General features: G+C 35.5%; 1 protein-coding gene across 1 annotated transcript; it reads left to right on the forward strand.

The window, feature by feature from the left end:
* Positions 1–6,725: 6,725 nt before the first annotated feature.
* LOC120352947 lies at positions 6,726–12,330 on the forward strand. Its single transcript, XM_039435298.1, has 4 exons — positions 6,726–6,862; positions 10,770–10,780; positions 11,617–11,829; positions 12,126–12,330. Exons 1-4 carry the CDS (start codon positions 6,726–6,728, stop codon positions 12,128–12,130), a joined length of 366 nt encoding a protein of 121 aa, XP_039291232.1. The 3' UTR covers positions 12,131–12,330.
* Positions 12,331–13,012: the final 682 nt, after the last annotated feature.

Consider the following 13,012-nt stretch of genomic DNA (forward strand, 5'->3'; position numbering starts at 1 on the left):
TCTGAGAACTGATTGTAATGCACTGCAATTTGTCTTGAACCACCCAAAGCAACTTGGTAGGATAGGGAGATGGGTTCTAAGGTTATCTGCCTTTCAGTTTACTACAGAGCATGTGAAAGGCGTTGACAATAAGGTCGCCGATTGTTTAAGCCGTATGTTTGAAGACTCTCCTCCCGAAGTAATAGAACAGAATTTATGTAGTATAAATTTAGTAGATTTCCCACTCAGTTTCACTGATATTTCAACCTATCAGAAGCAGGACGAATTTGTGAAGGAGATAATGCAATCAGCGAGTGCTGGTAATGATATTTTTCCGTATCAAATAAAAAGGGAATTCTAGTATGCAATGTTCGAAATTCAACTGAACCAAAAATAGTACTTTCCCAAGTTCTAAAACCTATGTTTTGCAAGTATTACCACGAATCTTTGTTTGGCGCTCATCTAGGATATACAAAAACTTTGAATAAAATTAAACAGGTTTTCACTTGGAAAGGAATATCTAAAGATGTAGGAGTATTCATTAAGAACTGTAAAATATGTGCATTATCTAAACCAGCACAGAAGGCTAATTATGGCTATATGGCTTCCAGTGTTGCTTCTTACCCAATGGAGAAATTATTTATAGACTTTGTAGGAAAGCTCCCAAGATCTTCTAAAGGTAATTGCATGATTTTTAGCTGTCTCGACGCTTTTAGTAAGTATTGCTGGCTGATTGCAGTCAGAGAAGCCAATGCTAATACCGTTTGCAATGAACTACAAAGGATTTTCACTAATTTCGGTGTACCTAAAATAATAGTGTCAGACAATGGACCACAATTCAAATCTAATATATTCAATAAGTTCTGTTTTCAAAGAGGCATTTTACATGTCACGTGTACTCCATACCACCCTCAATCCAACGCTGTTGAAAGAGTACATAGGAACTTGAAATCTGCATTTATTGCATTCTCTTCTCATGACCACACAAAATGGGATGTACCACTCAGTTGGTTACCTCTAGCATTTAATTGTAGCTTCCATGAAAGTAGTAAGTATACTCCTTATGAGTTGATATTCAGGCATAAACCAACTCACCCACTCACGAATATATGGGTAATAGATGAAATACTGCCCCAGAAATTCAGTGAAAGTACGAGAAAGTTGTGGAAACAAGCTCATGAAAACCTCTTAAAATCGCAGAGTAAAGCGAAGGAAAGATTTGACTTACAAAGAAGTAGAATCCCTTTCAAAACTAATGATAGAGTTTTCCTGAAAGCTAATCCAATTAGTAGAGCTGCTGATAAAATTTCGGCAAAGTTAGCACAAAGATGGTCTGGCCCATTCATAATAAAAGAATGGATTTCACCTGTATCTGTAAAGTTATTTTCCATGGATGGAAATACATTCATACGACGTGCACATGTATCACAATTAAAATTAGATAAGAGCATTAATTCAGGAGACACATAAGAAATCAGGTGGACGCATCTGAATTTCGTGACTGTAGCTGTAACTGTGACTGTATTTCGTGACTGTTATATCATGTCTTTGAAGTTGTAATAATTAAAAGTCGACTATAAACAAGAGAGAAATTTCCTAGGTAGTAATATAAGTTCATGGCCATGATTATAGTAATAAGAATATTAGGAAGATATGGGTAAAATAGGATAAATAAGTAGAATTATTATAATAATCGTAATTGGAATATAATCTTATATAATATCAATTTGTATATATAATCAATTAAACTATATCGTTGTGAATAAGGCATAATCAGTTTGTTATTGTGTACTCAAGTATGATTATTCAGTTAGGTTGTAGTATTTTATTCACGTACTATAGTATTCATTGGCAATATAGAAATAGGTTAGTAGTGTCAATGTGTAACTAGATTAAGTATTGAATGAAAAGCTTGATATATCGATAATTCTCAGAGTAGGCTAGATCATTGTTCTAGTAAGGTTTCATGATGATTTTGTTGATGTTATGATATCGTTAAATGAGTATTTTGTGTAATGTTGACATCGAACGGCTAGCTCCGTTCAGAGAGAATAGGATCTAGACAGAGTCAATCCAATCTTCTCTTACTGCATTCGACGTGAGTTACTCTCGCACACTCTCTCTCACAACCTTCATGACTTGTAGTACGGTAGTAGTAAGTGTTTGCTCGGAAAACCAGTCAACGACGCTAGATTGCGCTGGGCCCGCGCTTTTCTTCGTTTCGACTGATTCCGAACACTGTGGATTCTCCCCACACCCTTTCAATTGGCGCGCTCACCTATTCAAAATTTTGGTAGTTTTTTCATTAGCGTCCAACTTTCCTTTAACGGGGGGAGAATCTGTACCAAAATTTTGAGTTATTAAATGGAATTTATTCTATCTTAAGTTAGTAGTTTTCAGTTCCCATGAGATAGTGAATTTATTCTTGTTCATTGGCAACTTAGCCAGCATTTCTAAAATCGTTATAATTATGATCAGAATCTTATTAAAGTCCTTGGTTCCCACGATCCCACTTGGAATTATCTATTCTCACGACAGATCTAGACGCCAGAAGTATGCTGAATCAATCCCATAATTCTAAACTTGCAAAAGGGAAATAACTTTTCTCTCCTAGTTTCCTTCTAACTTGAATGTATCACCTTCCTTATTTACTGAGCAGGAAGTGAGTGGGCGAAGAGAAATTCACAGGCGATCGGGTAAATATTTTAAGTAATTATGGTAAAACTGATCAGTCTGGACGCCTCTAAAAACTAGGAGAGCGATCATTCTAATCCCAGCTGTCATAGTGTTAACTGTTTCTTGAGATTTTCTTTCAAGTTCCAGTAATGTTTTCGTTTGGGGGTACATTCTCATTCTCTCCAGGAGAATTTAATTGAGTGTCCAAGTAAATCGGACATCTTTGAAGTTACTTTAAATGTAGGCTAAGAGTAATATTTAGAGGTAAAGTCCCCCTTATAGAATATACTAATGGGATGAATTAGGATGACGATTGATTCCCTCTATACTTTGGATCTTCAATACCCCTTTTGGGTGAGTATTTTTATTATTGTCATTGAATATAATTTATCAATTTTGAAGTGGAAGTGTTCGATTTATGTATGTTAATAATATTATTTATTTCCTTATAGGAAGCGGTGAATTGTATTTATTTGATGATCTACCTAGATCATCAATTGAATACAATCCTATTAGATATTGGTAATTATTATGTTTCTAATTCTGTTGTAAATTTGTCATCAGGTTTCTGTATCGGGCTGAGAATTTCCATTGTAAAAGGGCCGGCGACTTCTTCCAACCATGGATGGAATCGTACGTCATTGAACGCTGATGAGGAGAGAACAAGACTAACTCCCTTTTGGATCTGTCGCCGCGACGCCTGAACATTCCTGGAGGACGACTAATCATCTTCACCCTTCACCCATCTCCGCCAGGGACACCGGACATCGCGACGACAACTACAAGATGAGTACTTGATCTTTCCCCACCAGAATTCAATGTGTCCCTTAAATTTTGGTCTCTTAAAGACGTAAAAATAATTAAATTTGGTCTCTTAAAGACAAAGATAATCTTCAATTGAAGAAAGTATTTATTGTAAAGTGTTGTTTGAATTTAAATATTTAATATAGAGGCAATCAATCATCAAATGTTTTTTATTTCGGATTCCTCACCACTGGAATAGTACTAGAAATTTCACTAACCCCTCCACCATCGGGGTCTCGCATGATTTCCAAACTTAATTATAGTTGTCTGAGAATTTAGGTTCTCAAAAGACACTATAGTTATAAGAATAAGAACAATTTTCAATAATGAAAAAATGAACTATTAAACCATTTATTACTGAATTTCATTATTAAAAATCGAAAACCTAAATTTACATATTATCTGAACAAGAATATTGTTTTTAAAAAGCATAATGCATGATTTTGTTATAAGCTATTTGGAATATTTCAAATGTACCGCCATAAAGACCTCACATAATGGTCGCTCCATAAGGAACACGAGTTTCATGACCTGTATTTTATAGGGGGCCGCGGAATTGGAAATATCTGGAACTCAAAATATCAATGTTAAATGTCCTATGCTTCAAAACTGTTGCTGGGTGGAACTCCGAATATTTGTCAGACAGTGGAATTGGAAATATCCGGAACTCGAAATATGTTGCTAGGCTGAGTTGGGAGTATATGGAACTCGAATTATTTGTCTGTCTGATGGCGGAATTGGAAATATCTGGAACTCAGAATATCAGTGCCAAAGTGGGAGTACTGTTAATGTGTTTGTTATTGAGAAATGGTTCAAGTCTGACTTATTTTCTGGAATGATATGGACTAATTAGCCCACTTAGGGTAATTCATAGCTCATTATATATTAATTTTCAATGGAAATATTGGACTTGAACTTTAAACAGTAGAAACAACTTGGCTGATCTTTTTGGACTTGTTTTTCATTATCAAAATTTGGGAATAGAATATTTTTGGACCTGGTCTGTTGTTCTTTTTCAATTATATTCATTGTATTCATACATATTATGCAAGCTTTCAAAACTCTGTTATCTGTTTCAACAAACAAGACTGACAACTGTTGATGTGTTGATGAATTTATTTTATGTTAACTATACAACCCTTCATTATTGTTTTGCGATGAATTTGTTTCATCCCACATCTACACAGTCTCGCTAATAACGATCGATATTGTGAATTCGATATATTTCCAATTCCACATACTTCCAATTCCACCAGCTGACAAGATATTTGGAGTTCCGCCTGTCAACATATTCGGAGTTCCATATATTTCCAATTCCGGCCAGCTGCAAGATATTTTGAGTTCCAGATATTCCCAATTCATGTGACCCTTTTTTACTTTTTACATTTGGCGCAAATACTATAGTGAGGTCCACGTTATAATGACAGTATTGGTTCAACTTTGGTTTCGCTATCCTTGTCTATCATTCAACAAAGCCGGTGGTACTATCCTTTTCTAGGTCCACAACGATGACAATTATGTTTTTGACAGTGTAGAAATATAATTAATCAATGCAGAGAATCGGCATCGCTATTCTTCTGTCTTTATCCACTGCCATTATAAGGTGGACCACACTATAGATACGTCACGTGACCTTAGGAAGTTCCAATCCTGGTCTTCTGATTGACTCGCGGCAGTGAACGAGATCAATATAATATTGATCAATTATTGATCCGGATCAGTAAAGTGATCCGAACCTCCCATCAATACTATTAGGGCACTGTAAAAACCATCGTTATAGTGCCTTAATACTATTACAATGCGGAACTTTCTAACAAGATGGCGAATTTTTGACAAGATGGGGATAAAAAATGTCTTTATAGTGCCTTAATACTATTACAATGCGGAACTTTCTAACAAGATGGCAGATTTTGTGCCAGGTTACTATAGTGTGGTCCACGTTATAATGGCAGTGGATAGAGATAGAAGAATAGCAATGTCAATTCTCTGCATTAATTAATTATATTTCTTCTTATTATTATTTTGCATTACTACCCAGCGCAGGTCACAGCCTCCCTCAATTTCCGCCTCCACGCATCTCTGTCCACCGCTGCACTTTTCCATCTTCGCACCCCAATTACTGCTGCATCCTTATCCACAACGTCTATCCATCTTGTTCTGGGTCGCCCTTTCCTTCGCCGGCCATATATTTTCCCTTCCATTGCCATCTTTGGGGGGTAGGCATCGTCAGCTTGTACCAGGTGTCCTGCCCACCTCAGCCTGCGAACTCGCATCACAGTGGCTATATCTGCATACTGGTACAGCCTATAAAGTTCGTCATTATGCCTCCTACGCCAGACTCCTGCTTCCTGTATGCCTCCAAACACTCTTCTCAGGATCTTTCTTTCAAAGACGCCCAGCATTCTTTCATCCGCCACCATAGTTGCCCATGTTTCACTACCATACAGTAAGACAGGCATGATGATTATTCTGTATAGCAGCAGCTTGGTCTTTCTACTGAGAGTACATTTTTTCATCAGAGTTGATAGCGTGTAATAGCATCTATTGGCTAGCATAACCCTTTGCCTTACTTCTTTACTTGAATCGTTTCTGGAGTTTATAGAAGATCCCAGGTATACAAACTCTTCTACGATTTTGAAGTTTTTCCCCTGGATCTCTATGCTTTGGCCATTCTCTCGCCCTTCTCCAGAGTTGGAGGCCACCATAACTTTGGATTTAAAATTATATTTCTACACCGTCAAAAACATAATTGTCATCGTTGTTGACCTAGAAAAGGATAGTACCACCAGCTTTGTCGAATGATAGACAAGGGTAGCAAAACCGAAGTTGATCAAATACTGTCATTATAACGTGAACCGCACTATAGCCAAGTTTCCATACTGTATGTATACTTTAGTCCAACTTTTGTTGGTGGTGGTCTTAGACCAGTTATAGAATAGACACGGCCTATTGTATATCATACTGTAAGTCGATGAAGCCAACATCTACTGCCATATCTCCAATCGTAATGTCAGCATCAGATAGAAAACTTTTCTGTAGAGTTTGTTTACATTGTTTTCCATAGCAGATTGTGTCTATTTCAGCGGTAGCGCAGCTGGAGTTTACCATTCTAATGAATAATAATTTACATCCTTCTGAAATAGACACAATCTGAAAGTTTTCTATCTGATGATGACGTCACGATTGGAGATATGGCAGTAGATGTTGGCTTCAGAGGCTAGACATCCCAGCGTATCTATTCTATAACTGGTCTAAGGTGGTGGCGAATGGGAGGGGATACCCATAAGCACTACGCCAGCCAGCACCCAGACCCAGCATGGAGCATGCAGCATTTCAGCAAGTCACCATCACCAGTGACCAGTGACCAGTCTGGCTTACTGGCTGACAGTCCAGTCGCCATTAGGTTTAGGTTGTGAAGTACACTTGTATTGTAATTTATGCACAAAATATTGTGCATAAATGCCCTAGAAATTGCAATAAATATCGGCGGTTGTGATTAATGTGTCGAGTTGAATTGGTCAGGAGCTGCAGGGAGCAGTTTTGGCAGCAAGAACGAGATCATAGTGAAATAAGGTATAGACAACAAATAATATTCTCGTAAATAATCCACAGGGAATGTTTTGTTTATTCTTGGTATTGATGTAGTAGTGTGCTCATTTCAAGTTAGAAATTGAGGTACAGTGCGAAAAGTAATAGTTTCGTAAAAATATTGTTGAACTATTCTGTTTGCATTGCATCATTGCGATTGGCGTGATGGCGTCTCAAGTCCCGACAAGCAAGTAAGCAACGCCATCTTTCCATTCAAAAGGATGATTGTATAGAGACATGAAGTAAAGAAATAGTATTATTTCTGTGATCTCTATAAGAGGTAACCGGTGACTATTACTGGAACTGTTTGTTATTTATCATTGATACCTGAATTTATTTCTAGGCTACTAATTGTAGAGTTTCTTTACAAAATCTCCAAAAACGTAATTTCTCAGAAGCAAAAAACGATTATGACACCCCAGAAGTAAAATGGTCTGATGGTAGTTGGTAGCTTTGAAATATAACAAATTACATTGAATTTTAAAAAGAATCAGTGAGTATAAAACGAAAATAGAATGCTTTTCAGGCATTTAAAAATTCTACTCTTGACAAAAATGACTATTTCCTGGATTTAACTTCCAGTATGTAGGCCTACCATTACTTGGTATTCTAGTTTCAGCATAGAATCAGCTAATTTTCACAATCATTATTCTGTACTCTCAATTATGTGCTTGCCTGCACAAAACTGAAAACTGAACAAGCAAATAACGAATAAAATGTATGGCATGCGGTGCTTATGGTGTCTTTCTGGTTGAAAATAAGATTCATTATTATGTATCATATTTCTTCAATTATATAATGTTCAATGAAATTACTTTAACTATGTCTTCATTTTATAAATATTAATAGCAGTTGATGACAAATATTAGCTAGGTACTTAGAAGATTACACTGTTTAAGACGGTACTTTGAAGAGTTTTTGTATAAAATCCATTATTTCTTAATTCGAATTCTTTGATAATATTATTCACTCTCAATTTCTGCTTGTTCCACAGCCTGACTTGTAGGGAACTGATTTTATCAAGAAAAGAAAAACAACTGGAAGAATAGTTTGGTTTATTTAAAACTACAAGAACTTAAACTGGATACTAAATTGACATATACCAACATTTTGAATCTTATAAGCTGGAAACAACATACCGCATTTTTATATAAATTAAAGTATTATATGATATTATGACTAAGTTATATATTTGACGTGGACATTTATTTGCTTCACTATAAAAAAATTCTTCACTGTTGGTTTCCATCTGCTTTGTCACTTTCTTATAATACAAAAATATGATGACTACCTGTACCGTAGTAGTCCAGTCAATATAGACATAAAAAAGGGGGTGTGCTTGCAATATATATTGTAGCTCTGATTTTTTAATATATTATTTGGGTACATTAGAGAACTCCAGAACCAATTTCTTCATGCAAAATTTCCTTGTGCTACTTACAGGGTGGCCCAAAAACCTCGTATTTCGGCTCATTTTCCAGTTTTAGCTATTTCTGCCAAATCTCGTGATCGGACAGAAAATGTTGCTCTTGCCTTTTTTTTAGATTATAAAATTTCGAATAAAATGAGATCATTCGGAACTCTCTTTCTTCAATGAGTACTGAGTTATGATTTCTCAAAAATGAGTGAAATTTGAAGAAAAAATCAATTTTGATGAATTTTAGTTTTGATCAACAATATCATCCGATTTTTACAATTAAGATCTGTAATTCAAAATCCCTGTGGGTGTATTTTTGTGCTCTACAATCTGAGATCAGGTAGATCGCTCTACCTCATTTAGATTTCCAGGTACACCTGACAATAATGCTCCTTGTATTGTGAAAAACAACTATTTCAGCTTCAACCATCATCAACAACTACATTCCTCACATTGATATTTCGCACAATGTCATAACTTCATGAGATCATGTTCTATGAGAAGACCCATTAGATGCACTTCATTTCAGTATGTGCTAGTGTAACTGATAAGGCAGGGTTGGTGTCTGATAATAGATTAACGTGTGTTGCTTTCAAACGATCACCGTCTTGGTGCTATTTCTATGCACTGTGATTGGTTTAGACCTACCAAAGAGATTTAATTACCATGTGGTTCAGTTGAATTAAATTATTAATAAATTAATATTCTTGTACAATTTTTATTAGGTTTGAGATTATTATAATTAATTTCTGCCATTTTATCAATAATAGAATTCATGCTATGACCTATTTAGTTACAATAAGACCTGACGCATAATACAATTTCTTAAATAATAAATAATTTCAACAATAATACATACATTTTATTTTTTATTTTGAATCTTGATCCTTTATTGATAGTTTTATAATTTTTAGGAATGATATTTTACCTTGCATGAGAACCGGTATGATATTTGACAATGCTTTGAATCAGTCAGCTGCGTTTGAACTGTTTTAAAAACATCTGATCGATAGTAAACAAATGTAACCTCAAAATCGGTGAGCGATTCGTAAATAATTTGTGCTTTATTCGCAAAATAATTATAATTTATTTAATAATTTTCCTAGAAAAATATTCAGTACAGAACGGTACTCTTATCTAATATACAGTTATTGATAAGTAAGCTTTATCGCTCGGTCGCTAACTATTCCTTTAGCAAATTCTTTCATTTTAAAAGGTAATCACAATTTTTCTCTCTTCTCATGAGATCTATTTGAAAAATTCATCACACAAAAGCCCCCAGGATATTTTAAATAGGTAATTGGGAGACGAGTCGAAACAATGACTATTTGAAAAATCCGATATTGTGATGAATACACTATTTCCTCTCCTTACTTCCGAAAACTCAACACTTAACACTGAAACAATATATCGTGCACTTTTGGCTACGAAAAAATAATAATTGATTGTTCCTTTCATTGGATACAATCGAAATACAATAATTAATGAGGTCTCTTTGGATCCTTCATTAAAACAACTCCACAACTTCCATTCACGGGTGGCTTATGAGCAGACCATAACTATAACAACTAACAAGATTTCACATATTACTTCTTAAGATTTGAATAGTATTGCAACAAATATAGACTTTCATCATTTTTTCATAGTATTATAGGTTTCGACTCTTTGGTTTGGCTTTTACATAGATTGGGTGAGAATGTGATTTACTTCGGTGACTTGACAATCGTCTACCGTTTGACTCGAGCAATTTCTTATTTGCGCTTAGTAGTTGCGTACAAACAGGATTACACTTGAAATGGCTTTCTTGATTTTTATCAAAGGGGTTACAATATAAGTCCTTAAGTACATTTATCAATTTGAATTACAATTCATGATCTTTTGATGCAACAGTAATAAATTTCACATTAAAGGTAAGACTTCATTTTCTTTGGAGTTTTTAGAGATACATTCTATATGACATAGAACATGCGCATTTCGTGCAAATTAACATAAATATATATTTTGGTTGCGTTTTTGCTTATGATTTCACATTAAATAATATGTTACATAATAATTGAATAACGATATGCTGGATTCTATTAACATGACTCTAGGATTTGTACACATTGGTTGTGGGACGAAGAAAATTATCGAACAGGCTTTGGTTCTGAATAGATTTTTTCTATCGAATTCTGTATTCAAGGTTAGATTTACACATTTTTTCAAATAAAACTTTGTTTATTTTCTTTCCTCCTATTCACACTAATTTCAGTTTTCTAATTTATAATTATTTTCGTGGATAATATAATTCGTTTCTGTTTTTCAGTTGTGCAGATGGTACTAGCGATTTTTCCGTGATGACTATGACATGAGGCGGATGGCTTGATTAGGTTGGTAAATTTTAAAGTGTTTTCAGTTTTATTTTCTTCTGTTATTAGAGTTGTTTCGATTTCTTTATTTTGAGTGGATTAATAATATTTCCTTATTAGCTGAGTGCGGCGAAGTATAGGTTTATGTGATTAGGCTGCAGTAGAAAGATGCTAGTATGCAAGTATGATTGATGTGGTAGGCTGTGATTTGAAGTGTTGATAATGATATAATCCACGACGTAGTTTCAGTTAATTATAGTATTATTCTTTCCTCAACCCCATCTAAATTTGATTTCAGTATTTGTTCAAGTTTTCATTCAATTTGCAACTATCCGTTTTATCAAAAACTTGGTTTAAAACGAATGTGCCTGTGGTGTAGATCGATTCTTACAAACGCGTTTCCTCTTTGTTGGCCGGAACATGCGGTTTGATATCTTAAACCTTACATGCCGGTGTGTCTGTGGTTTTTTTCAAATGATCTTTTTCTTTCTGCATGGTGGGTACATCGGCTTGATTTTAAACCGGACATGACTGCGGTGATGGTAGGTCTTCCTGATACCGTTCCCTTTTTTCTTGCATGCTGGTAGGAAAGCTTGATGTACGATTTTAGCCTAACCTAACATGACGGCGGTGTGTAATTCACTCTACTAGTTGGTTTTCTTTTTGGACGTATTGTAATTCTTCTTGTGTGTGGTTTTGATTCATAGTTTTTCGGTTTTGTTTTGATTTTGATTTGTTGTGGGTTTCTGTTTGCTTATATTGTTTTGTGGTTATCTTCATGAGTATTGGGTTTGTCCGTTGCAGGTGCTGTCCGGTGGATGGGAGATGTGGGGGGTCGGCGGTCCGGGCTGCTCTTCTACTCGGCGGGCAACGTCCTTGGACTCCTGGTAGTCGGCGCGCGGTGGTACGAGCTGTCCCTCTACCTGATGGATGTCGTCCTCAGCTTGGCGGGTGATGTCGTCCGGTCCCTCTCGGCATTCTGCGGGGTGTGGTGCGACTTCAGTCTTGACATTCTCGGTAGGTTGGTCTTCCTTATATGTGTCATGTTCACTTGCTTGTTTTATGACCTCCTCTTCGAGTATGTTTGCTTTCGCATGCATGGGCTCGATCACTGGTCCAATATTGATTCTAATTGTCTGACTTTTCTCCTCGATTTGCTGTCCTAACATCCTGCTTTCCTCTGCTGCTTCCTTCAACCTTTGTTCCTGTTTTTTCGAAACTTGTTCACTTGCTATCCGCATCTGTCGGACTTCTTCAATTATTTCTTCATTTGCTCGTGTGTTTCCTTCATATGAATTTTTTACTACTTCCAGGATGATGTTTGCCCAATATAGCGGGATGAGTGTGTGGTCTTCGGTCAGCGGTGGGGATTCTGTAGTGTGAAGTACAGACGTCTGGACCTCTGGGACGGCGGTGCATGGGCGTTTCTCCTGCGCGACATCTTCCGCCCTTGAAGTCGCCGATGTGGGCTCCAGGATGCGATGTGGTTCTTCCATAATTTATCGGATGATATAAAGATGCTAGTGTGTGTTGAAACGACCGCAAACATGTGGGGTTATGTGAAACGATTATAGTGAATGATCAAATATTGAAATAGTGTGAAAAATTCATTCAATGAAGAAATACAAAAGTGTGATTCATAATATGTTCAGTGATGAAGTGAATCAAATTAGCAATATCGTTAACATAAAGTGACAATAACATGAAGGATGCACAATGGATAATGCGATGACAAAGGTACGTCTCTGATAATTTATTATTACTATTATTATAAATATTTTGCTTTTATAATTTCTTGCCGCAACTCTATATATAGGGCTAGTATTCTTTGCAAAATTTTATATAAAAGCAGCAGTGTTCTGTTTGAATTATTCCGCAATATATCCGTGATTTAATTTTACTTCCCTCTTTATGTTTTAAAATTTAAAAATATAAATAACTTCAATCCTCTTTTCCATAAATTTTTTATAAATTGTTTTGGTGTAGACCTAATACTCTTCAAATAATATGACCTTTCTTATGGTGTTTCTTAAACCTATGACTTATAGTACGACCAATTTTCGAATAACACAATAATAAAATTCTGAGTTCGATTTTTTCTCTAAAAATTCATCAATCGATAAATTTCTTTTCTGTTCAAAAATTGGTATGGTACTTCTTGTTATTTTATATAACAGTGAACAGTTAATATTAAATTGAA

The sequence above is a fragment of the Nilaparvata lugens genome, chromosome 9 (genome assembly GCF_014356525.2).
Source record: "Nilaparvata lugens isolate BPH chromosome 9, ASM1435652v1, whole genome shotgun sequence".
NCBI classification, from domain to species: Eukaryota; Metazoa; Arthropoda; class Insecta; order Hemiptera; family Delphacidae; genus Nilaparvata; species Nilaparvata lugens.